The 27,999-nt window shown below is 45.7% G+C and overlaps 3 protein-coding genes and 1 long non-coding RNA gene across 5 annotated transcripts; all 4 read left to right on the top strand.

The window, feature by feature from the left end:
- The first annotated feature begins 8 nt into the window (after nt 1-8).
- LOC142880843 (DENN domain-containing protein 5B-like) lies at nt 9-16,621 on the top strand. Of its 2 annotated transcripts, none has more exons than XM_076014809.1 (21): nt 9-379; nt 4,666-4,775; nt 5,511-6,228; nt 6,781-6,968; nt 8,242-8,739; nt 9,125-9,356; nt 10,419-10,569; nt 11,036-11,126; nt 11,223-11,336; nt 11,438-11,590; nt 11,741-11,819; nt 11,977-12,052; nt 12,268-12,396; nt 12,486-12,607; nt 12,719-12,864; nt 12,955-13,073; nt 13,257-13,441; nt 13,623-13,705; nt 14,332-14,458; nt 14,674-14,848; nt 15,490-16,621. In XM_076014809.1, exons 1-21 carry the CDS (start codon nt 271-273, stop codon nt 15,671-15,673), a joined length of 3,789 nt encoding a protein of 1,262 aa, XP_075870924.1. In that variant the 5' UTR covers nt 9-270; the 3' UTR covers nt 15,674-16,621. The 2 variants fall into 2 exon arrangements, with proteins under 2 accessions (XP_075870924.1, XP_075870923.1); XM_076014808.1 differs by having other exon boundaries at nt 11,220-11,336.
- A 1,362-nt stretch (nt 16,622-17,983) lies between these two features.
- LOC142880846 (uncharacterized) lies at nt 17,984-21,406 on the top strand. The gene is made up of 2 exons (XR_012925478.1): nt 17,984-19,870; nt 19,987-21,406. It is a non-coding gene; the product is annotated as an uncharacterized LOC142880846 (long non-coding RNA).
- Nucleotides 21,407-21,565: 159 nt separating this feature from the next.
- LOC142880845 (SIN3-HDAC complex-associated factor-like) lies at nt 21,566-25,127 on the top strand. The gene is made up of 5 exons (XM_076014811.1): nt 21,566-21,693; nt 21,771-21,870; nt 21,955-22,078; nt 22,176-22,326; nt 22,794-25,127. Exons 1-5 carry the CDS (start codon nt 21,566-21,568, stop codon nt 23,191-23,193), a joined length of 903 nt encoding a protein of 300 aa, XP_075870926.1. The 3' UTR covers nt 23,194-25,127.
- Nucleotides 25,128-25,824: 697 nt separating this feature from the next.
- kxd1 (KxDL motif containing 1) lies at nt 25,825-27,784 on the top strand. The gene is made up of 5 exons (XM_076014795.1): nt 25,825-25,978; nt 26,453-26,582; nt 26,824-26,976; nt 27,063-27,109; nt 27,198-27,784. The coding sequence occupies exons 2-5, from the start codon at nt 26,476-26,478 to the stop codon at nt 27,452-27,454; spliced, it is 564 nt and encodes a 187-aa protein (XP_075870910.1). The 5' UTR covers nt 25,825-25,978; nt 26,453-26,475; the 3' UTR covers nt 27,455-27,784.
- Nucleotides 27,785-27,999: the final 215 nt, after the last annotated feature.

Here is a 27,999-nt window from a genome sequence, read left to right as displayed (position 1 = left end):
GAGCAGCACACACACACACACACACACACACACACACACACACGCACTCACACTCCGTCACAGTCTCACACACACTGACACCCTCACACACACACACACACACACACCGCCGTGGTTCAGCCAGTGTACGCCGGGCGGACGAACGGACCGAAGATTCACGGATTAAACCGCCTGAGCGATGACCATCCCCGCAGCCCCGGAGCAGTGAACCGTCCCCACGCACAGAACCAGGCACCGCACCGCACCGCACCGCCCCGCACCGCCCCGAGGATGAGCGGCAGCGCTGCGGCCACCGGATCGGCTTCTTGCCGCTTCGCCCACTATTTCGTGGTGTGCGGAGTGGACTCGGAGACGGGCCTGGAGCCGGACGATGGAGCAGGTACACGAAAGAAAATAATCAAGCAGCGACACGTTGCGTGAGATAAACACGCACTACACTTCACGATGCGTTTTTGAGCCCGTGATTCGTGTGATCTTCCCGCATTCCCACGCCTATGTGTCGGTGTCGGGGGGTGACATCCGTTTTAATGGCTCTATGTTTTGATTGGACGCTGCGTTTCCTTTGCTTTCAAAGCGTTGTTGACACGATGTGAGGACAGGCTGTGCACAATGGTTTATATATATACATGTACTCGGCCATCGACACTTCAGGCCGTAAACTTGTTGTAATTAATTTTTTTTATGATGCTTTTAATTTGAAAATGACAACGCAAACAATCTGGGAAAATGGTCATTTTCTTCCTGAACCTGCTGCAGGAATGATGGCTGTGAATAAGGACACCGTGCCACCATTTTCTCTTTTGTTATGATGTGCCTGGACTAATATATAACAGCTCTGCTCTTTGTGTTGTGTTACTGTGGTATTGTGTCATATATTTAAAAAGACAGTGCAAGGAGATAGTGCTTTACGTTCCCTTTCTGCAAGTCATCTGATGCTGAACCTCCACAAAGGAACAGGGCACATAATAAAAATGTCTAATTAAAAGGGGGAGGACAAAAACATCCTGTTCTCGCTCCAGAGAAGCTGGAAGACGGCAATTGGTGGGGGGCTGAGCGTATATCATCATCATCCTCCTCTTCCTGCTCTTCCTCCAGAAGCTCACACACAGTTGTGTACCCTTTGTTTCACCAGGGAAACCATATGTGTCCATTTCGTGCAGACAGCTGCTCCAAAATGTTTGTAATCCATGTGGAATGGCCAAGTCCAGGTTCTGGCTGTAGTCACACCCTGGATACTCGCTGGGCTCTCGCTCGACAAAGGCAGATCGTCACGGGAAACATGGCTCCCTCCCTTATGGTTCATATATATTTATTCTCTCTTACACCATCTCCTGCGGACGATGTGTAATGTGTGGTGGGTTTAAACACTCCTACGTATCGTGTCGGAGCTCTGCGACAGATTAATAGAGTTGTGGCTGACTTTGATAGCCGGCTCCCCGTCGTGAGTGACAGCACTGCTGTCGGGTGTATATGTGCTCCAGCAAGCTGCTTATGTAACAGCCGGTCGTACCAGAACCCACTGCGGAGAGTGAGCTGTGTGTGTGTGTGTGTGTGTGTGTGTGTGTGTGTGTGTGTGTGTGTGTGTGTGTGTGTGTGTGTGTGTGTGTGTGTGTGGGCAGGGGGGGTCTCTGATCCGTTCACGGGGTCACCATTCTCTCTACATACATATTCTATAAGCGTCAGTCAGGCAGGAGATACTGGACATCGTCTGCAATGGACACCACCTCTGGGAGTGCACTTGAGTGGGCTTTCTTTTTTCTTCTTGTGGGTGTGCGCAAGCTCATACAGTATCTCTGTGCATGTGTGTAATTAGTGAATGCCCACCGAGAAACAATCTGCTCTTGTTGGCTTCTCAATGGACGCCTCTGTGTTTCCTGCAGCCTAATCAAATTTCACGTGACGTTGCCCGCTGGCACGATGACCGGCCGCGGCCTGGGTGCCCGCTGGAGCTGCGTGACGGTCACAGGGGGGGTGACATCAGCCGAGAGAGAGAACTCCTTGACCCGAGGCTACACAAATACATCATGGTGTATATCTTCCTGCGCGTTGTATTTTGAGCACGCAGCTCTTGTGAGCGAATGAACGTTCGCATCGCATCGCACAATGACGTGAAGTAAACATTTTTCTCCCCTTTCTCCCCGAATGGTCAGATAGAGTTGTAATCAAAGGCAGCCTGATTTGAAGGGTTTTGAGCCATAAGGTGGCGTCAGGACCAGCTGACGTTTGCTTTATTCTAATCCCCCTGCTCTCTTAATATCTGTCCCCATCAACCCCAGTAATGATTTGATGGATGGGCCGGCGCGGGTATTTCAGTGGCAGAGCAGGACAGATGTCTACCTCTTACTGCTGCTCAATCAGCACAGATTGAGCGCCTGTTTTAGGGCCAGTCGGGGCTCCCAGTGGGGGCCGAGCATCTCTGTGATGAATGTCTAAATCGTAGGGTGAATACGAAGCATCGTTTGTCCTCCAAAAAAACGCTGATATTATGAAGGAGGATGTCAAGGAGCTCAAGAATAAGGAGAAGAATGTTGAGTTTTCTTCAATAGAAAATGGTATGGGTCAGACAGCCTTGAATTCAATGAGGAAAAAATTCCCCAAATTTGCTTGATTTTGTTGGAGCTTTGGATGAAACAGGCAATATTTGGCAAGGCAAATCAGAAATGTAACCCCCAGATTTCAGGGTGATTTCTGATTTCACAATTTTCAAACATAAAAAACTTAAATGATAATTTTGGCGAGGCTGGTCTGGTCTGACTGGTCCAGCTGGTATCACAGCAGTGATACCAGCTGATATAAAGGCGTCACACAGCACCACCCAGGTGACCTGAGGAAGACCGAAGCTACCGCAGAAAACATGTCAAGTTACGACGATAACATCTGAAACAGTCACGTGCCTGTTGCAAAAGAATAGTGCTAATAATTATTCTAAATTTCTGGGAAGGTTTATTGGCTGTAATGTGGCTCGGCTCTCACATGGCTGAGTGTCTATTCAACATGCTGAGAGGAGGAAACAGGCTAATCACAGCTTCCCAAAGCAGGCCATTCTGCTTTCATTCAGACTTCAACAAACCTCCCTCCCAGCGCTCCAACTCAACTGGCTTATTGCTGTTTTCTACGGGAACCTTTCAGTGTGAACATCTACTCGAAGGTGTGTGTGTGTGTGTGTGTGTGTGTGTGTGTGTGTGTGTGTGTGTGTGTGTGTGTGTGTGTGTGTGTGTGTGTGTGTGTGTGTGTGCTGGGGTCATTTGGGTCACCTCATGAATACCGCTGATGACGCAGCCTCCTGGTGAGATCCGCCTCAGTCTTCACCTCTGAGCTCGAGCTCTTGTTCTTGCGTGGCTTCCGTCCTGCCTCTCTGCGCCCACCACAGTCGGTTTCCATGGCGAACAAACGCACTCCCCCACTTGTCACCGCACGCTCCGTCTCCCACCCCCACCCCCCAGCTCCAACCTCCCAGCCACCATTCCGACTCTGAAAGCCGTGCTGCATCCTTCCCCTCGCCTGCAGCACCGTCTCCTCTCTGTCTCTCTGTCTCTCTCTGAGAAAATGGAGGGTGAACGTCACGTTGTGAGCAGGTGAGGTGATGGATAATCCTGAATACCAACCAGGTGCGTCAAATCCTGCAGCTGACAGCGAGGACAAGTGGCTTTGTTTTTCTCTTGCAGTGATCTCATTCACGTTGAGCCGAGCGGCGGCGCCAAGAAGAAATGGTGGAGTGGTTAGAACCGGCGGAAGTGCGGTGGAGAGTGCTTGAAGGGCATTCCTTTTAAACAGAGCATGAATAATAAAAACGTTGCTCACGCACTCACTGCGTACACCGCAGTGGCACACAGCTGGAGCCGCGATGGTGCGGCCGAGTTAGTGAAGAACTTTCCAACACAAGATGAACACAAGCTCACCCGAAGAGAGCAGAGAGGTGGTTCAGAAGTTGAAGATATGTACTACAGTTTAAAAAGATATGTACTACAGTTTAAAAACAAACAAACAGTGCATTGCCTCTTGAAATGATGGCCTCCTGACTTGGAGCTGCAGTTTTTGCCGCGCTCCTCACTGTTGACACCCCCAACAGGATTTTGCTGCTGCAGAGTTTTTAGGGATGAGGCGTGTTGTGTTGTTGTGCTCCCTCCATCCCTCCATCCCTCCATCCCTCCATTCCATCTTTATGGTAATGAGTGAGGTTACGTAACTCTTGGTAGGGTTTTTCCTTCGACGCTGCAGACTGCTTCATGGCAGACAAGGTCATTCTGTCTGCGCACTCTAATAAATCAAAGTTGCCGGGGTTAGGTGATGTTCTCGACGCCGTCCCCTTTCATCGCCTTTCATCGCCTAATGAGTTTGGTTTTGGACGGTGGCAAAGGTCAGAGGTCAAGCAAACCCGATCACAAAAACGCTACAATAATTAGTGTTTTTTCTTCGATAACAGACACATGATTATTGTAGATGCTATCTTTGAGCCTTGAGATGTTTCATCGGCGTCTCCCTCAGAAGGTCACCTGGCTGGTGCTGTGCGACACATTTATATCAGCTGGTATCACAAATAATTGTGTGTCTGTTATAGAACACAAAAAGCCACTAATCGTATATATTTTTATGAAAACACAATGAACCTCATTCAGTTGATAAATGCCACCATGTCACTCTGTCTGTGTGCTGTCTGTGCTTCAGGGGAGGCCTTTGAGCAGAGCCCCATCCGACGCTCCTTCAAGTCCAAGGTTCTGGTGCACTACCCCGAGAGCACCGACAGGAACCCCTTCAATAAAGACGCCGTCAACATGGTGAGACCTCTGCCTGCGTGCAAAGTGCTTGATGACATTTGTTTTGCGCTCATCACGCTGCTGATGATAAGGAAGAACACGATGTGCCTTGTGCTCAGGGACAGTGTTTCTGTGCCTGATTCCAGTCTGAGGACGAGGACATTGTGCCAAAGTGGTTCAGGATAACAAAAGCGACTGCATCACATTTCTTTTCTGCTGCCTGCTCGCTCTCTTTTTTTCTTTTTCAGTCACAGAACATGCACATTTCTCTCTGTTGGGAAGCAGGTCAGAGTGATGAAAGAGTGGCTAAAAGGAATTTTCTCTCTCATTTTCTATCTCATTTCAACATTTTTAATCCAATCAGAACTTCTTTTGAATGGCTTCACTGTAGACATTACTGAACACTGTCTTTGTCATCAGTTTTCAATATACAATTCATGTGATTTCATGAGTTTTGAGACCTGAAGTGTAGTAGAAATGCAATGGAAGATAAACCAAATGATCCATTGAAGTGAATGAATTTCTTCCTAAATCAAAAACAATTTTGGGTGTAGCTTTATAGAACCTTATTTGCTTCCCATGTGCCTTTCTGTTGTCTGAAACCTAATTAGAACTGTTCAATCCTACATGTTTGATCATTTCGATCATGCACTCAAATTGTTTCTTTTGAAGACAAAACGTTTTTAATGAAAGATCAAAGAAGTGAGAGGATGACTCTGTCCTAAGCCTTCCTGCTCTCCGCTCCTCTCTGCTCAGCTCTGCCTGCCCAGAGGCCTCTCCTTCCGCACGCAGGCCGACGGCCTCCAGCCTCAGTTCCACTCCTTCACCATGTCCTTCGATGATGGCACGCGCTCCTACGGCTTCGTCCACACCTTTTACGAGGAGGTGACCAGCGCTCAGATCATCACCGCCATGCAGACTCTCTCCCAGATGCATCACGTGGAGCACCACTCCCCGGCGTCCGCCTCCTCTTCGTCCTCCTCCTCGGCCTCCTCGGCCTCTTCGCCCTCCACCTCCAGCATGGACTCCCTGGTGAGCAGTTTGGGCGAGTCGGACGCCGAGTCTCTGCCCAGCGTGTCCGGCTGTCAAGGCTGCAGTGGCTGCTTCGACCCGACTCGCGACACCTTGTTTGTGTCCAAAGCCCTCTGCCTCCTCACGCCCCTCCCGTTCCTCCAAGCCGCTCGACAGTTTTTGTCTCAGCTGCACCAGGCCGTGACGTCACACACACCTCCGCCCCTCCCTCTGGAGAGCTACATCCACAATATTCTATATGAGGTGCCTCTGCCACCTCCTGGCAGGTCTCTGAAGTTCCACGGGGTGCAGGGACCCATCCTGTGCCAGCGGCCCGGGCCCGGAGAGCTCCCGCTCGGGGAGTATCCCCTGGGAGAAGCCTTCTCTCTGCTGGGTGTGGACAACATGGTGAAAGCACTGACCTGCGCTCTGCTGGAGACTCAGGTCCTGCTTTACTCCCATGGTGAGCACAGTTTTCATGCTGAAAAGTATTGTAAAGATATTTTAAATAGATTTTTTTTTTACAATATTTCATCAGCGTACTTGAGAGAGTAGAATGTAGAACTCATAAATAAAGATTATCAAGTCGATGAAAAAAGAAAATATAGGCTAAATTGTAGAGAAAATATCATTCATATCTGAATTTAAAAGGTAGTCGGCATATTTTAAAAAGCAACTTTTTCGGGCTTTTCTATTTTAACATCATGGCTTTAATAACATTGTACAAATATGTGATCAGAATGCTCCATTAATATGAATAAGTATAAAGATGCATAAAGACATAGAAAATAGATTCTTTGATGTGACGACTGCAGAAAGCCGACAGACGGGTTTGCGGTGAAATACGACGGGGAATCTGTCATTCTGCCTTAATGACTATGAAACAGCCTCCGTCATTAATTGGGCAGGGCCCTGCAGCCTGTCAGTATAAATTAAGTCTCTCCTCAAGCAGCTCCTGTAAACAGCCTCATTAAATTCCACTCCAACGAGCGTCTTCACTCTCGTCTCTCCTCAGACTACCAGCGTCTGATGACGGTGTCGGAGTGCATCACCACGCTGCTCTTCCCCTTCCAGTGGCAGCACATCTACCTGCCCATCATCTCTGCACCGCTGCATCACCTGCTGGACGCTCCCGTGCCGTTCCTGATGGGCTTCCAGCGCCGGGACGGAGCCCAGCAGTCCTCCCTCCACTTTCCGCACGAGGTACCAAACCAGGCCAGCGTGTGTGAAGATGCGTGATTAAACGCTGTTGGCCGGCTGCCTGCGGCCCGTCCAGCACACACAGTCGCTCTTGCTTCCCATAAATCAAACTGTGAACCAAAAATGACTTTGTGATGCATGAATATCTCACTGAGGCGCCTTTGAAGTGGCCCTGCCCCAGAAACAAGGCAGTGGAAGTGGAGAGAGAGCCCCGGGGAGGAGCGTGAAGCAAAGATCCACAGCTCCAAAGAAATAATGGGGCTCCATGAATAATTCATGAGAATTAGGGATCATCATGTATTCCCGGAGTCACGTGAAAGGATGTTTGGGCGTTAATTAGCAGGAAAATGGGGAATTGTTTAACCACACATGGTTGGTTGAAATGTTTCTTTAACACTGTGAAAAGGAGTCTTGAAATGAATCGATGTTCTGATGAGGAGGCAGTGCAGAGAAACACGCTGTCTGCTTCTGACCTCGAGGCTGAAAACTGAGGTCACTGCTGTGCTGAAGGTCGCTGCTGACTGTGCGTCGCTGCGCAGCCGCTTACACAAGCAGTATTTTAGAATCGGCGCCTGTCCTCCTTGCTCAGCAGCTTGTTGACAGCTGTTTTTCCCCCCCTAATTTACCTCTCAGTGTGATGGGGAGATGATCTTCCTACATTTCTCCCTCACAGATGATAACCGTCATCATTAGATAATCCTTTTCGTGTGTGAATATCAACTGAGGCCTTATCACAATAAGATGCCAAGAATATAATATATCACGTCTCTCTTGTTAATTTAATGTGAAAATCCAGCTATAGTAGAAGATCCATCCATCCATCCATCCATCCATCCCTCTTCAATACCCGCTTCCTCCTGAGCTCAGGGTTGTGGGGTCTGCTGCAGCCTCTCCCAGCTGTCACAGGGTGAAGGCAGGGTGACACCCTGGACCAGTGGCCAGTTCATCGCAGGGACACATAAAAAGATAAACAATCATTCACATTCACATCCACACCTATGGACAATTTAGAGTTTTCATTTCACCTCACATACATGCCTCTAGAGTGTGTGAGGAAGCTGGAGAACCTGGAGAGAACCCAGCAGACACAGGGAGAACCTGCAAACTCCACACAGAAAGGCCCCAGGCCCAGATTCAAACCCACAGCCTTCTTACTGTGAGGCGGCAGCGCTAACCACTGCACCACCCAGAAGATACATCATGACGTTATGAAATCATCTGATGGAGCAATGATTGGAAAGCATTTCTTCACTGTTTCCCCCATGTCTCAATCCAGGCCAACCTCTGCTTTGTGGACATTGACAACCACCGTGTCGACGCCCCCGAGGACCTGCCCATGTTTCCGGAGCAGACGGAACTAATCCAGGAACTGAGCGAGGTGCTGCTGCGTTTCGGGCTGCCTCCTCAAGGGGGCGCGACCACCGAGCCCGACGCCACCTCCTCCCGCCTGAGCAGCCTGGTGCTGGAGGACCTCATGGAGGACCGCAGGAACGGCAACCTTGGCGGCGAGGAGCTGGCCGCGCTGGAGAGGCTGCAGGCGCTGGCGCACAGGTGCGGCGAAGGGAAGAAGTCCGAGGAAGGGAAGGTGCTGGAGCGTGTCTTTGAGGAGGAGGAAGAGGAGCTGAAGGCCGCCAAGCTGAACGTTCAGCTCAGGGAGGTGTTCGCCGGACGCTTTGCTGCCATGTTCGGCCGCTACGAGGATTTTGTCATCCACAGCGCTCTGGACCTGGACTCCTGGCTCAGTAACCGAGAGGGGACGTTCAACTTTGACAAGGTACTTGCATCTAGTGATGATGATGATTCTAGTGCACTCTAACTAAAAGTGGGTTGCGGACAGTGTGTGAAATACACATATTCAACCCATGAGACCCCCTAGAAGCCTCAAAGCAAAATTTAAGGGGGTCTCAGCTTTTTTCAAAAAGATTTTAAAAAATGTATATATTATTGTCACTAATTGTCACTAAAAGGTCTTTAAGAAAACTCTGTCTAATATTAGCTTTTTTGCATATATGCATGCTGCGTGTTAAGGAAATTTATGTTGGTATTGACTAACAATCAGGATGACCGTGACCCCTCCCCCCGCCCCCTGACCCCCCACCCTCTTTGGATGCAGAAGTTCTGTGTCTCTGTTTGAAACGTCTGTCCTGCTGCTGTGCCAGGGTTCCTTCCTCTCAGTTCAGCCTGCTGCACACCTGCACTTCCTGTCCCGCTTCCTGGAGACGTCCATGTTCTCCTCTTTCGTGGACGGGAAGGTGATTTCGCGCTGGGCAGACAGAGATCCCATGCAGCAGCTGTTCGACAGCCGCCTGGAACGAGAGCGACTGTACGACACGGATGAGGAGGACTCGCGCAGCGGCCGCTACAGGAAGTGCACCTCCATCTTTGAGTCAGGTACCACCATGAACAGGTCACATTTTGCGGAGGAGGGTTTGGGCGACAAAGTGCATGAGACATGATCCGTTCTCACACCAAGTCACCACCGTGACACACAGTCGGTTACTGTAATATTCCAATATTCTGCCAGTATTCCACTTCTTCACCTTTAATTTTCCATTCTGGATTCCAGTAGACCTGAATACATTATTAAAAATTAAAAAGTGCTTACAGCAAAAAAATAACAGATGGACTTTTGTTATTTATTGAGATTTTGTTGACATATGTGGATTAAAGTATTAACTAGTTTTAATTATTTTATATGTTTTTATTAGTATTCATTTGCTTTTTACATTTTACCTTCTGCAGAGGAACCCGGGGGGGGGGGGGGGGGGGTGTTCCCAATTCATCTCTGTGTTTTGATGGAGTGCAGCCAGGAGATGGATGGAATCCCCAGTCACTAGATTGGGCAGAATGGTCTGATTGAAGCAGATGCCAGATTTTCCAAGAGGGAATCTACAAATCTGTTACCATCTGTTTGGGTTTACTGTGCAGTATGTTAATTGTCTCTTCTGCAGCCACCATTTTCTCTCTCTCAGTCTCTCTGTTGTTTAATTCCTATTGAAGAATGGTTTTGGGGAAACTGCAGTCTGACACACAAAGGGGAGGATCAGGCTCTGGCAGGATTTGGGAGGAGTGTTTTCGAAATGGAAAAGGGAAAGAGGGCGAAAGACAAAGATGGCTGAAGAATTCAGCTGTGCATCAAATCGTTTGTCCTAGAAACAGTTTGCATCTCAGCTGATTGAAGCGGCTTTACAGCCCTCAAGTGGTTGATTCATCTTATTTGTGCGTGGAACTGGCTCTTAAATATCAGTGCGATGACACACTTGTGTAAAATATGTTCTGGAACTCCCCATAAATCTCCACGTAAATCAACAATCTTTGCAGCCATTAACCAGCTGGAGTTCTGATTTTAAAAATCAAGCACAAATCTTCACCGTGATGGCTTTTTTTCTTTCTATCTTTTGAAATGCCTGAACTCACCTGGTGTCCTTGTCTTTGCTGCGCTTGTCTGTGCAGCTCAGGCCATCGAGCGCAGACTGCTGAAAGCTGACCACACGGCCATACACCCCCACCTGCTGGACATGAGGATCGGCCAGGGTCGTCACCAGCAGGGCTACTTCCCCAAGCTGCAGGCTGACGTGCTCGCACAGGGACAAAACACTAACAAGTGAGCCTTGGTTTTTGGTTGATTGTCCTTACGAACCTTTTTCTTCATCTATGTGCACTCTAAATACTGTAAGCAATCAAAAAGTAACGATTTAATAGTTGAACTGCATGTTGTAGTGACAACTAGAAAATGAATCTGACCAATTAAATGACTGAATAGCCAAACATGTCAACATATTGTTGGCCTAAGCAAGGTGTCACGTTTAATTAGCTGCAGCCAGTTGCAAAAGCTTACATTAGTTCGTCCAACTATGAACTGAAACCTTTGGATGCAGTTGCATTGAATTGTTAAACCGTTCAAAATGTTTGTCTAAAGTTGGCAATAATTTGCTAGATCTCCTTAAAAGCACAAAAACGTTTTTGCAATATTAGTATCCACCAAATTCACACATGTGAGCATTAAATACCAAAACGCAGTTGTGAATCCTGAATACTAAAACCTTTGTTGCGTTGCTGTGGATGAACAGGTGGTCCAGCCGCGTTACAGCATCACGGAGGTCCGACGCCAAGAGGTCGTCCGTAACAGAACACTCCGGAGCGGAACATGAACAGCGACAGGTACTTCCTTCTGTTTGGAGACATGTGGACAAAGATGCTGATCAAAGTGACCCTGAATCTGAATTAAAACCTTTTTTTTTGCGTTCTAATTAGCAGAAGCACACACTTGCAAAGAAGAACCAGTCCAAGCTGCTGGACCCTTCGCCTCAGGCGGTCAGCCACACTCACCGGGAGTTTGTGGACGGGCTGCTGAGCGAGTGTCGGCTGAAGGTGAGAGTTCTGGTCTCTGCGCGTCCACAGAGGCTGAGTTCAGAATCCTGCGGCTGTGGTTTGAAGTCAAAGCCCCGTAAAACGCTGTCCTGTCCTTTCAGACCAAACGAATGCTGATGGAGCGAATGGGGAAGGAGAGCGTGGAACTGGGACAGGGGGAGGCCGGCATCACCGGCCTGCAGGAGAACACACTCATCCATGGCCTGTGTGACCTGCTGGAGAGAACCTGGGGCCATGGTCTGCAGCTGAAGCAGGTCAGACACCTCAGACAGCATCGGCACGTGACCTATAAAAAACAGCTGGGAGTGTGTGTGTGTGCGCTTAGGCAGACACACACATGCACACACCATGAAAACCAGAAGAAAGATGAGCAGACTGAATATTGATGTGTTCATTCCCAACAGGGCAAGTCGGCTCTGTGGTCTCATCTGCTTCACTACCAGGCAGCTCAGGTGAAGGCAGAGCCACCAGCTGAGTCTCCAGGTCAGAGCACAACACTGCTGTGTGTGTGTGTGTGTGTGTGTGTGTGTGTGTGTGTGTGTGTGTGTGTGTGTGTGTGTGTGTGTGTGTGTGTGTGTGTGTGTGTGTGTGTGTGTGTGTGTGTGTGGAGATGAGTGATTTTTGGTGTTTGTCTCTTCAGGGTGTACAGGGTTGGAGCAGAGGTCGTTAGATGAGGGCCCACTAATTCTCAGGGGATCCTTAATACATGATATGAGGTAAATACAGCCAGAAACAGAATTATTTGCACAAAAAATAACGTTGATAGGTTTGCTTTAATTTTTTTCTAGCTCTCACTAGTTTCTGAGATGTCATTTTTTTATTTTTTGTCAGCTTTCAATTTTCCAAATCTATATATATCAGTAACATGCAGTAAAGCCGGTTTTATACAATCCAATCTCGTATTCTAATCTGTATCTGCTGCCCCCACCAGGTTTATTCAGACCATGAGTGAGGGTCTGTCAGAGGTGGGCCAGGCTCGGGCTTGGATCCATCTGGCTCTGGAGAAGAAAATGCTGTCCCAACACTTGAAGGAGCTGCTCACCAACCAGCAGCTGCTGAGGTCATCATTTCCTCACAATCAATGGAATATTTACGTATTTAGTTTAAATGAAATCATCCTGACGGTCCTGGTCCTTTCTTCCCCAACAGGCTCCTGTATAAACCTCATGCGTTCCTGCTCTGCGAAGAAGAAAGGGAGCAGTTTTTGTTCCACCTGCTCTCTCTCAACACTGTGGACTATCTCTGCTTCTCGCGCGTCTTCACCTCCATCAGTGAGTCCTGCTCACTTTGAACTGGAAGGACGTAAAACACGCCGACGGGAAGTTGAACCAGTCGAGGAGTTGGTGTTTGACGCTTGCTCTTCATGTCACGTGTGTCCTCAGGCATCCCCTATCGTGTTGTCATCATACCCATGAAGAAGCTGAGCATCGCCATGGCCGCAGTCAATCCATGGGTGTGTGTGTCGGGAGAGCTGGGTGACTCGGGGCTTCGACAGATATCCAAGAACACGCAGGAGATATTTTTCCAGGTTTGTGCGCTGCCGTGTTGATCACCTCGACCTCCTGATCGGGACTCGTGATCCCTCAACGTCTAATCTGGTTTTCCTGCTCCGTCTCAGTGCACGAACCTGGGCAGGCTGAGCACCCTGCAGCTGGGAACCGACAACTCAGGCCTGCTGGCCAAGTGTCTGATCGACTGTGTGATGGTGTATAATGAGATCACTGGACACACCTACAAGTAAGATCCTTCATGTGAGCTTGGTTTCACTGACAACCTTAAAGTTGTTTCTCTTTTTATTATTTTCATTATCTTATTATCTGTTATCCTTTCCTGTCAAAAAAGATGAATTCATGAATAGCTGCCATGTGCTTCCGTCATAAAGCTGCTATCCGATGATGCCACCGCCTTCCTTCTCGTCAGGTTCCCGTGCGGCCGGTGGCTGGGGAAAGGTGTGGGCGACGGCAGCCTGGAGAGAGTTCTGATTGGCCAGCTGGTGTCACCTGGTGCGGAGGAGGAGGCTGGAAGGTGGACAGGGACGCCCCCGGAGCTGGCGTCCCCCTCCCAGAGCATGCGGATGGTGTTGGGATCACTGGCCGGCCGAAGCAGTACGTTCTGACAGACGCTGCATTCCTTCGCACAATGGCTGACCTACTTGCTGTTGTGCTCACTACAGTCGGAGATTTGATTCAGTGGACCACCTTCCTGTTTAGACCATGTCCTTGTCTACAGGGGTTTTTTTCTTCTTCCGCATTTCCTTTTTTAACACCTCTTTATTTATCTTGTCAGGAATGCAGTCGGCTGAGGTGCATGAGGACGTGCGGGAGGCAGCGAATAACCTTGTGAAATACTTCCACAAACCTGAACAGGAAGTACGTGGCTGTGATACACAGACAGCGACATGATACTCAGACTTAGACTTTCTTTATTGTCATCGCAAAAGCAAACACAGCAGTGATTTCTAATACAACGAAATGCTCAGCTCCAGATAACAGCAATCTTTGCTATGCTGTATAATTAAAAAAATAAAAAATAAAATAAATAAATTTATATATATATAAAAACATCTAGAGGTAGAATGGTGGTGGAAAAATAATTGAATAAAATAAAAAAATATGATGCTGCTGTTGTTGTTCCCAGCATGCTTCATTGCCCTGACTGTTCGAGCCCGGCCCTCATTTGTCTCATATGTGGATCAGACTGCTTCTTTCATCTCGGCTGCGAGTTAAAAGCCCTAAAGAGATTGGATGGATCGCGCTTGTTTATTCTTAAAAGGCGCTCCGCTCATTGTAAAAATGTCTTTTTAGCTCACAGGCTTTAATGTCGAAGCATTTGATCTTTTGTTTACCTCCTTTGACTAAATGATGAACCCTCCCGCTCTGTGCTCTCTAGGGCTTTGCAATATTACCAGACCTCCTATTATACATATGAGGGGATTCACTGTAGTTGAAAGATGGGCGTCTTGCTTACAGTGCCTGTGCTAACTGTGTTCCCCCAGAGGGGAAACGTGACGGTGTTGCTGTGTGGGGAGGGAGGCTTGGTGCCTGCGCTGGAGAACTTCCTCCTGCATGGCATCAAATCCAGTCGTCTGTTCCAGAGGAACGTGTTTGTGTGGGACTTTGTCGGTAAGCACCTCAATCTTCAGATGATTTGAAGAGATGTTGTTGTTGTTATTGTTGGATGTCAGCTCTCTGTCTCCACCCAGTGGTCATGAATATGAATCTTACTCATCTGACTGCGCGCAGGAAGCTTGATTGAAATGTTTTTCTACTCTGTCCTCTGTCGGTCTCGTACCGCTGTAGGATATAAATAACTGATGGCCGCTGACTCTTTTATACAGAGAAGGTTGTGGAATCCATCGAGACAGCTGATCAGACGGGAGAGCTGCATTGCCCAGCGCTGACAAAGTCTCCACCCTGTGAACTCATGTGCCACTACGTCAACGCAATCAACGCTTCACCACGAAACATTGGCAAAGAGGGCAAGTTCCAGCTGTTTGTCTGCCTTGGAATCAGGTAAATGACTTTTATTTTATTTTTTTTCATTTGGTTGTAACTGCAGCTTGGCTATTTATTCTTTTTTTTTTTTTTTTTGCTGTTAGAATAATGACCTCACAAGTTGCAGTCGCCGATTAGGTTTAATTTATCTAATAAGAAAAATAGAACAACATTCCTGGCAGCCTTGGTTTTAATTTCTCTTTTCCAACTTTATTGGCGCGGAACTTGGCACGGCGGTTACGCTGTTTTCTCACAACACTCAAGTCCTGAGTTCGATCTCCTGGAGTGGCGTTGCTCGCTCTCTCCGTGTTGGTGTGGGTTTCCTCCCGGTTCTCTCGTTTCCCCTACAGTCAGAGACATGCATCCTAGAGTTATTATCCAGTCGCTGCACTGATGAAGATCTGGGTCTGGCCGCCAGGCACAGCTAAGCAGCCTGCCCCTCTGAAGAGGATCAGATGCAGAGAATAAATCTCTAAGTTTATACAATGAAGTGTCCTCTGATGGTGGAGTAATGGTGCCCATCTGTTGAAAGAACACAACGTTTAGATTATTGCTCGGAGAAAGCATTAATTCTTCACAGATGAGAGTTCTTCCCAACAGGAAATGTAATGAATGGCTTGGAGGAACGTTACTGATGATTGACCTATTGTTTACGACAGGGACCGGCTTCTCTCCCACTGGCTCCCCCTCTTGGCAGAGCTGCCCCTGACAGGGCGGATGTACGAGGACGGCGCTTTGCTTCGGGATTGTGCTGCTGTCCGCTCCTTTTCGCGCATCTTGCACACGCTGAATGAGTTCACCATCACCCTGGAGACGGCGCTGGTTAAAGGAGTCGAGCTCTGACCCTGACCCAGAGTTCAGCCCCCTGTCACTCAATTCAGGAATGCGAAACAGGATCAAGTATTCATCTTTTCATCTGTGGGAAAAGGACGAGCATTTAGAGACACTTGAGACGTGACTTTCAACACCAGGCAGAACTGTGAATTTCGACAAAGTCACTGGCAACTTGAGTTCTAAACATCCTTCCTTGCTCACTGATGTAAACGTGGTAAATACTGTACTTGCTTCAGGAAATTGTCTTTTTTTCCTATGCTTGTTTACACTGTGAAATTCTGTTTCCCCAAGGAGAAATAGAGAGTCTTATAATCTTACATCCACAGAGAATATTTTGAACGCCTTTCATCCTCTGCTTTACCTGACCCCAGGACAACTCAAACTGCCCCCTGACTCCCCAATTGCTTGCACTTGAATTCTAAACCAAGCACATGCATGGCCAAAAACTGACTGTTTGTTTCATGTCGGTGTTAGTGTGTCGTGATCCAGAATACAAGTACTCAGGCCTTATCATATGGAAACTTTTCTTGACTTCATTTACTGCATATCCTAGTGCATCTGGCTTCAAAATAACGTCTGGTATCTATGATATGTTACAACAGTATGTATTATTATGCTCTTGGTATTCCGTGTAACGTCTTGCTTGTGTATACTGTGTTTCAATTTAAGGTCATGCTGCAGAGTTGAGCTCTTCTGGTTTAACAAGAAAGAAAGAAAGAAAGGAAGACAGAAAAGGAGCAAAACTGGTGCCCCAGTTGTGTCAGTTGAAATAGTCTTTGTCACTTTGTCAGAAAGCTTTGATTCTCTCTGTAAATATTTTTGCTGCATTTAGATCTTTGATAGAATTGTGCCAATTTGTTAATATGGTATAATGAATCTGTGGCATATTTCTCTTGTAAAAAAAAAAAAAAAGCATCTTGTTTGTGTTTGACCATAAACCATGGATTGAGCAAAGAACTTTCAACAATCACTGCTTCAGAGTGGCTGAGCTGTCTGTAGACGATGGAAACAGCACAGGTTCACGCAAACACCGGGTTTTATGTCATTGTCACAGTTAATTTAACCGCTGAAGACTGATGGAAACGCTGCCTCCTGTACTGCTCCACAAGCACTCTGTAACCCACAATGATCAAGCCTCCATTATTATTTAAATACAGTTTAGAGAAAGCAATAATTAATTATTTATGAGATGTAATGTCAAAGATTAAAGGTCACATTGACAGAAACATCACGTCGCCGGTATGTTTGTGGCTGTTGTTCTGTGCATTTAGAAGCCAGCTTTCCCTTTATCTTAACACATAGCTTAAACCTCATTATTTTCCACTGGTTGCAATCTAAATGTGTAAATAAGTTTTGAAACAAAATATCTATATTTTATAACAGTATGGAATATTTAAAGAATATAAATAGGAAATTAATGTAATGATTCTATTTTTTTTGTCATCAACTTAAATGTATTTATTTTTACTCTCTTTATTTCCCCTCAGTATTTTATTCTCGTACTGTTCGAAGCGGGTTTCGCCTCCGGTTTGTCTACAGCTCTCGCATGGCTGTTACATAACACCATGGTAAAGCGGCTCTATACATCCTCGTATCAAACTGCTGCAGTGTCATGTGACAACTGGACGGGGGGAGGCTGGAGAAACGTGGTCGCTAGCACTGAAAAGCACCGTGTGGTGGACTGAGGAGGAGGAGGAGGAGGAGGAGGAGAAGGAGGAGGCCCTTCAACCCATGTACCTTTTATTCCTCCACTAATCTGGTCACTTGTCACGCAATTCAAATGAACAAAGAGCGCCACTCGCTGCTAGACGCCGCCGCCGCCACCGAGCCTCCTGCAGCCGTCGGCCCCCAGACAGACGTGCCATCTGGCGGGCTGTAGTAAAGCAGCAGCAGGCCCCGCCCCCTGGGCTCCCACCCTCCAATGGTGTCATAGCAACCGGGGCCGAGCCCCCCGTTCCCGCGCAATCTTCCCGTCCTTATAAGGCCAGCAGAATGCAGACGCACGCCTACGTCACACGTCGTTTATGTAAATGCTTCGATTGAAGAAAAGGAAAAAAAAGAGAAGCAGTCTCTTGCCCTACTCTGAAATGGAGGCGTGGATACGGCGCATGCGCACTGTGCCCACAACTATCCAGTGCCCCCCCCACCAACCCCCCCTCGTCAGCAAGCGCCGCCGACATCAACAAGGGAGCGGAGCGGGTTGCCCGATGCGGCTTGATTCTCTCACAACAAGTCACATCGTTTTACGACGCGCTTTGGTTTAGAGAGGGATTATTGAGCTCCGAGTCCGACCCGCAGCACCTCAGCAAGGTAACCACCGCCACTTCCACGTGTTTGCTCGCTTGTTTTTACGGTCGCGTCAAAAGAAATGAAATGCGGAATTTATTGACGCCTCATTTCAAACAAGCTGCACGACTTCTGTCGGGACAATTGCTCTCTGTCCGCGTGTGTGTGTGTGTCTCTGTCGACCAGCTGCGTCCCTCTGCTCGACTTGTGGTGCGTTTGTCAGCACCGAATCAACATTTCATGAATGTTGTTCAAGTGTGAGCAAAGACGAAAGAGAGAGAGAGAGAAAGGGGGACGACGGGCATGGAAATGAAAGCATGGCGAGCAGCAGCAGCAGCAGTTGTTATTGTTTGTTTCCGCTCCGTCTTTGCGGAAGTCGCTCCTCGCTACAAAATCAGCAGCCAAGTTCATTATTGTATCATTCTGATATCCTGGATTGAAAATGCCCCGTCGCAAGCAGCATTTGAACGCCTCAGCCAGCGTGTGTGTGTGTGTGTGTGTGTGTGTGTGTGTGTGTGTGAGTGTGTGAGTCCGCTGCTTCCAGTGACTCTGCGCCGCCAAGTTGATCCTCTCACGCCCACCCCGAGCACTGGTGCGCCTCAGCACGCTGTCAACAAAACAGCCGCCCGGGTAAAGGAAAAAAAAAAGAAAAAAGAGGCAAACTTGCTTCTCCCCCCTCCGCACCCAAACACCTCGCACAAACTCGAGCCAAGTCCAACCGCTAATAGGGAGAAATTTGCGCGAGCCGTCGCCGCGAACTTGGCGCACATGTGTAGTTGAAGGACTGTTGCAGTGACGCTGGCTGCGGAATAACAAAGAGTGCGGATCAAATTACTCGTTCCTCCGAGCGGGGTTTTCCCCTCCGGAACATAGAATTAGAGGTGTTTTAATGGTGGTGTTGGTTTCTGTTTGTCTCCCGGGTGTGATGAGTGGGTTGTAGGTGGAGGGGAAGTCTGGCATCGTCGAGCGCAGAGGACGGCGCTCCTAAAATGGGTGCGCATGGCGCAGGTCGTGCGGCGTGCCATGCTTCCTCGCCGGAGTGGGCGGTGAAGCGGCCACTCGCACTTTCCCCTCGATGCAAAACCGCCGCGGTTTTGCGCCTCTTTCCTCGTTTTTTATAAAGGTTCGAGTGCTGTTGTTGTTTTTTCGCAAGTCCCGGTCACTTTTTATTTTATTTTATTCACACACGCGGCGGTTGAAATTTGCAGCTTTTGCAGAAAAAAAAAATCGCATCACACCCCCTTCTCCATGCACACCGCCTCCTCCGCCTTTGAAGTGTGTGTTGCCATGTTGCGTTGCGTCACGTACAGTATTCTGCTGCAGAGATCGTCCGCAGGTGACAGGATGAGCCACTCCGAGGTGAATGGGCTGCGAGTTAGTTAATGTGGCCTGTGGCCATCGATTCATAACAAATAATAGTAATATTTGATACTGCATTAAATAACGTGTTTGATGAGGCTTGCAGCCTGCTTTCTCTGTCTGTATGTGAGTATCATGCCATTTGACATGATGATTATGTTAAAAAAAAAAAAAAAAAAGTTTCACATTGGTGACTACAACGCCTGGCAAAGTTAAAGACTATTTGGACACTGCAATGCAGTAGCCATAGAGTTAAGTACACATATAATGCAGGATGTGACTAAGAGATAATTTTGTTGATCTGTGTAATGCGCCTATGTGGGCCTCCACTTCCTATTTTTTCTTTGTGTCAAAAAATAATCACAGAACCATTCACCCTTATTTAAGCATTTCAGACAGAAAAGACTCAGAGTTGTATTGCCTATCCTGGAAAATGTGCTTCCACTCCACGAAAAGTAAAATAAGAGGTTAAGTGGTTCTGGGGTCCAGTTATTGGGGCGATGCTATGAAATAAATATAAATTAAAATAGAAAAGTCTAATAATCTACCTCTTTTTCACTTGTATGCATGTATGCAAAATGAGTTGATGATGTGTCATCTGTTCATTGCTCGCAGTCAACATGCTCACCTGTGACTTCCGTTTGTAGAGATAATATTCAAATTGTTCATCTTAAAAGCGTATTGCTCTGTCTTGTGCACCGTCCACCTGCAGTGCTGTTACAGGCAAGCAAATGTCAGTAGACCTAAACCCCACTTCTGCTGAAACTTTTTCAGTATAAATTTCTTAGGGTAAATGAGTCAAATTCATTTAGAAACTGAACTTATTTGTACCCCACTCCCCTATGTATCCATCGCAGCGTACCCTCCACTCAGCCTTGCATGGTTGCCAGAGCTAAGCTATCTGAGATTGAAGTAGATTTACACCCTGGACAAGTCACTAGTTTATTGCTGGTTCACATCGAGACACAAGCAACCTTCTACTCTCACACTAACAAACAATGTAGACTTCACCAGTTGCCTAATATCTTTGGACGATGGGAGGAAGCCAGAATAACTGAAGTGAACGCCCAGATACAGTGTGAACGTGTCGGGTCATAATTAAACCGTTGCATCTTGTTTCATGTTTTCATTAAATGATAGTGTCTTTAGAAAAAAAAAAAAATCTGTCTTTTTTATTCAATATTTTTCATTAGCCGAAAGCTTGGAAGGACCAGTAATTTGCCATTAAGCAGTTAGAAACTATGTTTGGTTTGTTTAAGCCTTTTTATGTCTGTCTCTCAACCTTTTTCAGTCACCCAAAAATAAATAAATAATGTCTCTTAGCTTTGGAAATAAGGGCATTGCTATTCATAAACTGTAGTGTGCATATTACCGCCAGTATAAATATTTCCTCTACTGCAACAGCACTTATTTTTAAATTCTTATCTAATCTACCACTTTGCGACCAGTAGCTCGAGTAGCATTCAAAGTACAGGGCCAGGTAAAGGAACCGTGTGGGTCGGTGGCTCAGCAGCAGAGCAGAGTGAGGTGTCTGTTCTTTCTGCAGCTCTGTGTCTGCTCCGTGTGCCACTGCACTGTCAGAAGACCCCGAGGACTGATGGCAAGAAGGGAGAGGAAAAAAATAAAACAGTCTGGGGGGCGCGGCTCACAGTTTTGCCGCAGTTCGGCATGTGCTGTGGATTAAATTTTGCCTAGCAACATAATTTATAATTCCTCAGCGTAATCGGGGCGCTTATTGCATTTTGAGTGATTTTGGCCGAGCACATTTGCACCCCACCCCCCTTGTCTCGGGCAGAAAGCACCCTGATATGTGGCGCTTTCTGCGCATAACCAGAGCAAATGCGCTGTGCAGCCCGGGGGATCGCTTCATGTGCGTGCTTTTTGGAGTTTCCAAAATGAAGCGTGCATCCTGTGCGCGCAGCATGGTGACATGATCTGTCTGACACGCTGTCTGACTGTTGACCTACTTCCCCTCATGTGGGTCAAAGCGGGGAGATGCTTCGGCAAAAAATGGCTTTCCCGGAATGTCTTCGGTGCATAACGATCTCGTAAAAGCAGCTGATGTGTAATATTTAATAAAAGAAAAAAAAAAGAAAACCAACCAGTTTCTTATAAAATTAAAATATAGCCTCTTTGTAATCCAAATGTGCGACTGCGGGGAGGCACTGCGGTTTGCACGTGTTCCACGCTAATGAGACGTTGAGATGCTGATTTAAAAAAAAAAAAAAAAAAAATCTTTTTTAATTTTCTATGCAGATGTTTGGCTTTCACAAGCCAAAAATGTACAGGAGCCTGGACGGCTGCTGCATCTGTCGGGCCAAGTCCTCCAGCTCCCGTTTCACTGACAGCAAGCGCTATGAGAAGGACTTCAGGAGCTGTTTTGGGTAAAAGTCACATGTGAACACATGGGATTTCTTTGTCAATCTCTGTACATTCCTTACAAACTGTGAATGTTTTGCAGACTGAGCGAAACGCGATCTGGAGAAATCTGCAACGCCTGCGTCCTCCTGGTGAAACGGTGGAAAAAGCTTCCTGTGGGAACCAAGAAGAACTGGAACCACGTGAGTTTGGATTTCATCACCGATGGAACAGAGCGATGACTTGACCAGGCAAACTCATTCAGTTTTGAAATTCCCTCCTCAAAGGTTGTGGACGCCAGAGGAGGGCCCAGTCTAAAGATAACGTCCAGGCCCAAGAAGATCAAGAGCATCTCCAAGAGAGCTCGACCCAGTCAGATCAGCAGACTGCAGAAAGAGCTGAAAAGACACAGTGGGTTTCTGTGTGACTTTTAGTTCAAAATGTCTTCCTTAAAAAAAAAAACTGCGTGCCTAACAATTCTAGTATTATTTCCCATCTTCCTCTGCAGATTCTGATGCTCACAGCACCACCTCCAGTGCCTCTCCAGCCCAGTCTCCAAGCTACAGCAACCTGTCAGACGACGGTTCAGACACTGATCTCAGTCCAGGTTCCAGCCGCTCCCCCGTTTTCTCTTTTTTGGATCTAACCTACTGGAAGAGGTATAGCCACTTTGCAACATTTCTTGGGCTTTTTAGCAGGCATGAGCAAACTACGGAGCAAATTACCAACTAAGCTTGTCAATCTGGGCCACCAATATTTGAAGAAGTTATATTAATAGTCAGTAAGTCTTAAAATAGCTGTATTTCATCCATTTTTTCAGTGTTTGAAGAATCATTTCAATAACGAGCTAAACATCGTGGGGCTTCAGACACTGATTTTGTTGAAAATGTACTTTTCTTCATTTTCAATGACCTTAAAGCAACATGTTTTCTACATATCCCATGATATGTTTTTTTTCCTCCTATGAGGTGGCTCACCAAACATCTGCTGCTGCTCTGGCTCCTCTGTCACATTTTAAAACCCATTGTGGCCCGCTGGTCAAACAGTTGGCCCATTCCTGGTTTACAGTGATACTTTTTTAGCTAATTTCTTATCCTCACCTTCTTTTTAATTCCCCCCCGAAAAGGCAAAAAGTGTGCTGCGGCATCATCTACAAGGGCCGCTTCGGCGAGGTGCTCATCGACCCCCACTTGTTCAAACCGTGCTGCCGCAACAAGCAGCGACAACAGCAGCAGCAGCAGAAGCAGCAGCAGCAGCAGCAACAGCAACAACAACAGCAGCAGCGGGAGGAGGAAGATGAAGAAGAGGAAGACGAGGAGGAGGATGAGGAAGATGAGGAGGAGGAAGTGGAGGTGGAGGAGGGCCAGGCAGGCGCAGACGTCGGCGGGCAGAAATCCCTGACAGAAGAGAAAGTGAAGGGGCCACCGCCTGCCTGTCTGGAAGACACAGGGTCTGTTAAGCTTTGTCAGTCCATGTCTCCACCTCCACCAATGTGTGGAGTGGTGGTGGTGGAGCAAGGGTGGTGAAGTCACTCCCCATCTCTGAAGTGATCTTGAGGTGCTGTAATTTTTTTTTCTTGTTCTTTTTTCAATTCTCTCGAGCACTTACGTTTAGAGGTTTCCTCAGATTGCCTTCGATCATAAAGCAGCTGTAAATCCTTTGGTCTTCTCTGCGTTAACATCACTTTGGTTCTAGTTTTGTTTTTGGATGTTTTTTTTTTTAACACGGTAACTTATGGACATGTTTTGTTTTCACTTTGTCTCTTAGTTTAACATTCGAGCCATCCTAGCGATGGACCATCATCCGTGGTGTTTTCGATCAACTTTAAGATGAAATGCTGGAGTTGATGTCTGCTGGTGCATTTACTAAAGTTTATTCCAAAACGCAATAGATCCACTCAGTGACAGATTTATAGAAAACAATAAAAAAAAAAACACTACTTGAAAGTCATTACTTAACATCTCAGTAGATTCCAACTCATTCCGGGAGAGTTCATCAGCATATGTGTGAAGAGGACTTCAATAATGACATGGCTCTTCCTCCCACTGCAAGGTGGATGTGTCGTTTTGGAATGAATGCAGCTTTTCATTGACGGAGCACAGACCTGTACAGTATCCCTTGTGTTTGTCTCTATTCACATTGACGTCCACTCTTATCAAAGAGTTTGTGTTCGTAGAATGGATTAGTGTCTCTGTGTGCAAATACGTATATGGGTCCCACTTAGAACAGGCCTATTCACTGCTTCAACAGCAAGTACACCAGCCTTAATTATGTGTTACAGACAGCGCTAGTGTTAATTCTGGATTGGTATTGGGGAGCAAAAAGGGACAGAAGCTATATTTATCGTGGCCTCAGCAACACATAGTGCATTTTGCATGAATGGCAAGCCCACTCATTCAGAAGACCTAACGATCTGATGCATGAGCCTACTAAAATTGCATGGCCTTATATGAATTATAAATCTTACTTTTATTTTTTGGGTCCATTTTTCTCTGGAGTTTTAACTTATTTTTGTATGTAAAGAAAAGAAAAAAATTGAAAAACAAGTGTCTTTGCATAACAACAACAACAACAACACACAACACTGCAGCAAAACACACCATTGGTCTATAGTCATTTAGCAATATCAGCACCAGTAATCTTTGTCACTCCTGGTTCAATATACAGTGAAATACTTTATACAAGCAAAATCCTATGCCATTGCCTCTTATATATCACAAATGTCTTGTGATATATAGCCTAATATTACTTTATTTATCAAATTAAAGCCAAAGCACATTGAAATTCACCCAATGTCAAATCAATGCAGGTTTTCTATGGACACGTGTGCTTGTCCGAGGTCATTTGTATATATAAATGTTTATGGTATTCTTTAAAAAACACTACTATGAAATTTCATACATTTGATGTTGTCGTCGGGAACAGGGGTGCGTTTTGTACATACGGGGCTGGGAGGGCCTTATGCCTCTCTTTATGGGCTTCATTATTTATTTATTTCATATTTATTTGTATCACCGCCTCCCTACGTAGAAGTGTAATACTATGAATTCTGTTCATCTTTAGCCTAAATGTAGTACGGTTTTGTACAACAGGAATCGAATGTAATTCTCACACAGACCAACGCGTGGAATTACTGGATGTCAATATTTGTGAAATGTTAAGTATTTATTTGCTCATCAGTTGAGTTGCGTGCAACCTAACTTATTCTGTACCATCACTTTTGGATCTGTATCAAGTAGACTGAAATGAATGAATTGCAACCAAACTGTGCTTTTTTCCATTTTAGCCTGTAGCTTAAAAATATTACACAACAGTAGGATTCCTAACTTTAGACTTGCATGTAATGTTGCTATGCATTTACTTAGACTACAAGCTAGATAAAGCGGTTTTGTATTTTTTATACATCATGTACTTTTTTTACTTGTCCCTCAATAAAAGTAATTTTGTGAGTTTTCTGGAAGTATTGAGTGTGGAATTAATTTATTTGCAAAGGCAGCTAAGGACATAAATGTAGTTCAGGCAATGATTCATAATTATCAATTCATATGTGGCGTCCTTTCTTGGAATTCAGTTTTGTTTTCAGATTTTAGGTGGAGCTTGACCTTTGAACTATAGATAGGCCTACGTATAAAACATGTTTTTGGAGTCTAATATGAATATGGTGATTTTATTTATATTTTTTCAAATAATTGCATGTTTATGTTGAATTTAATTTTGTATTTATTTTATTTAAAAAATAATAATATGTTAACGTAACATAGCACCATCTGTGCCAGCCTTTTTTATTTATTTTTTTACTTTAGAGGTTATGTGACAGTTGTAAAACAGAATAATGCACCAGCACCTGACCTGTTTAATGGGAGGAGAAAATATAATTTCATGAGTTATATAATGCTGTTTACGACTCAGATTTGCCTGAAACTCACTGACTGTTCCATGACAGCATAACTTGAAAACGAGAAATAATGCAAAATTTCAACCTTTCAAACATTTTAATGAATAAATAAATATTTTTAGATTATGATATAATAATAAGAATAATACGAATAATAATAAGAATAAACTTACCTAACCTTAACCTTAAAAATATTTTAACTGTTTTTTATTTTTTAAAGCAAAACATAAGAACCGGAAATGAAAAGTCCTATGAGCGGAAATAACGAATTGCGGAAGTGGTTTGTTTTTGTTTTAAAGCCGTCAGAGCTGCCTGAGGCGGTCAACCCCAGTCAGATCATCATGTGATTCGCAGATCTAGAGCTCTATGACGTTGACAATAACAACGACACCAAAAACAACAGCTCGAGCGTTCAGGTAATTTTTATTCATATTTTTTATAGCTTCGCTAGTCTCTTTAGCCAGTGAGCTAACTGTGTCGTTCCAATGTGTTAGCAAGATACAGAACCGAAGGCTGAAAACACTCATCGATTCATGTTGCTTGAAGCTCAAAGTACTCAATCGTTAATTAGCTCTGTTGTTGAATCAGTTTTTAATCATTCTGACGCTCAAGACGATGTAATTGTGGTCTCAACATTTGAAAGTCCTTTGCTGTGTTCTGTCCTTACTGGTTTCCAATTGAACCGGTTTCCTCACCGAACAGCTGCCATCGGCTTTTAAAGCATGACGGGCTTTGTCATAGTGTGCAGTGTTGTGCAGATTGTAATGTGGCGCTGTATGTAAAACAACCAATAAACAATGATGAATACGCACACCGAGGGGTAACCAGTTGTCTCAGGTCGGGCGTGATTGAGAATACGGCAGCAAAATACTTAATTTCCCTGTTTACAGTTGTCTTTAGCTTTCCTGTCTTGATGCTGGCCATGGAGGAGCCCACGGCGTCTGGCGTTTTCTGTAACAGGATGCTGAGCATGGTCAACTCTGAGGACGTGAATGCAATCATTCAAGCTCAAAGACACATGTGAGTATCAGGGCCTCCTTTGAGCAAGCTTCACAGTGTTGTCTCATCCCCCTCCTGCCCCACATTCAATGCCCTCTTACATTTTACTGGCGCTGACCATTTATAAACTGTTGTATGGAAAAGTCATTTCAACCAGTGACTGCCTAAACTAATGTTGAATTACATTATTATCATCCTGTATAAACAAGACAACTTATGTTGATGTTCATTGAGATATCTGTTGCCTTGCAATATCAAACAGGCTCGATCGCTTTGAGAAAACCAATGAAATGTTGATCAACTTCAACGGACTTTCTAATGTGCGACTGCAACAAATGAACGAGCGCTTCCTGCAGCATACTCGCACGCTTGTGGAGATGAAGAAGGATCTTGACAGCGTTTTCCGTAGGATAAGGTGAGTCACTGCTCTTTGTGTGAAATGCAAACACAAACACACACACACACTCAAAGTCTCATTATCGCCCTGATCTGCTTCAACAGGACGCTAAAAGGGAAGATTGCCAAGCAGTATCCAGAGGCCTTCAGCAGTGAGTTGCAAACGTTGCCCACACTTACTAACAGTTGTTAGTCCAGATAACAAACAGCTGGCCTGAAATGTCTGTGTCTCCTTTGCAGATATCCACGAAACACCCATTCTTGAAGATGAAGATGATGAGTTTGACCCAGTTCCCCAAAGTGTCGCCACAACAACCACAACAGCCAATTCGGAGCAGAGCACGGAGTCCTGTGACACCAGCCCAGATGTGATCTCGCCCACGGTGAGCAGATGTTCTGAAGATCTCTCCCAGGAGACGCCCGACACACCCACCTCTGATGTCCTGGACACAGCTGTGCTGAGGGACGAGGGTCCCGACTCTCTACCTGCAGAATAAAACCAACAGCTTGTTGATGCTGTTTGAGCTCTTGACCCATTTTAAAAGACACATATTTTTCAGTTTGTGCTGACCTTTGCAATGTTTGCTGAGGTGCATCACAGCCTTGTTACACACGATTATGAACTCTCCATGTTGACACATGGTTTTGTCTGCACAGCATGTAAATAGTGAAACTTAATACTTGAAGTTGTAAAATATCTCACTGTAGCTGTACGATATAAAGAGACAGTGAAGCTCAACAAACTCAATTGTTCTGTGCTTGTAAGCTGATGTTTTGTTGTTCAAGTTATTATTTGAATAAAAAAAGTTTGTGTTTTTAACCCTAAATTGTAATATTTGGGTTTTGTGAGTTGTGATTGATACATTACGATATATTCTTATTTATAGCTTTGGTAATTGTCATATATATGTTGCTCAACAACATTTCCTTGGAGATTTTGTGCCTTCAAGAGGTTTAACTCCTGAGTTGCCACCACACTGAGTAAGTATCAATAAATTAAGAGACTATATTGTCATTATTAGGATAAAAAAAAAAGTCATTT

Source organism: Nelusetta ayraudi, unplaced genomic scaffold (genome assembly GCF_046127955.1).
Source record: "Nelusetta ayraudi isolate G7.1 ecotype Tasmania unplaced genomic scaffold, CSIRO-AGI_Nayr_v1 ptg000173l, whole genome shotgun sequence".
In the NCBI taxonomy this organism is placed as follows: Eukaryota; Metazoa; Chordata; class Actinopteri; order Tetraodontiformes; family Monacanthidae; genus Nelusetta; species Nelusetta ayraudi.
Note: the sequence above shows the minus strand (reverse complement) of the source record. Positions and strands in the feature narration are given on the sequence as shown.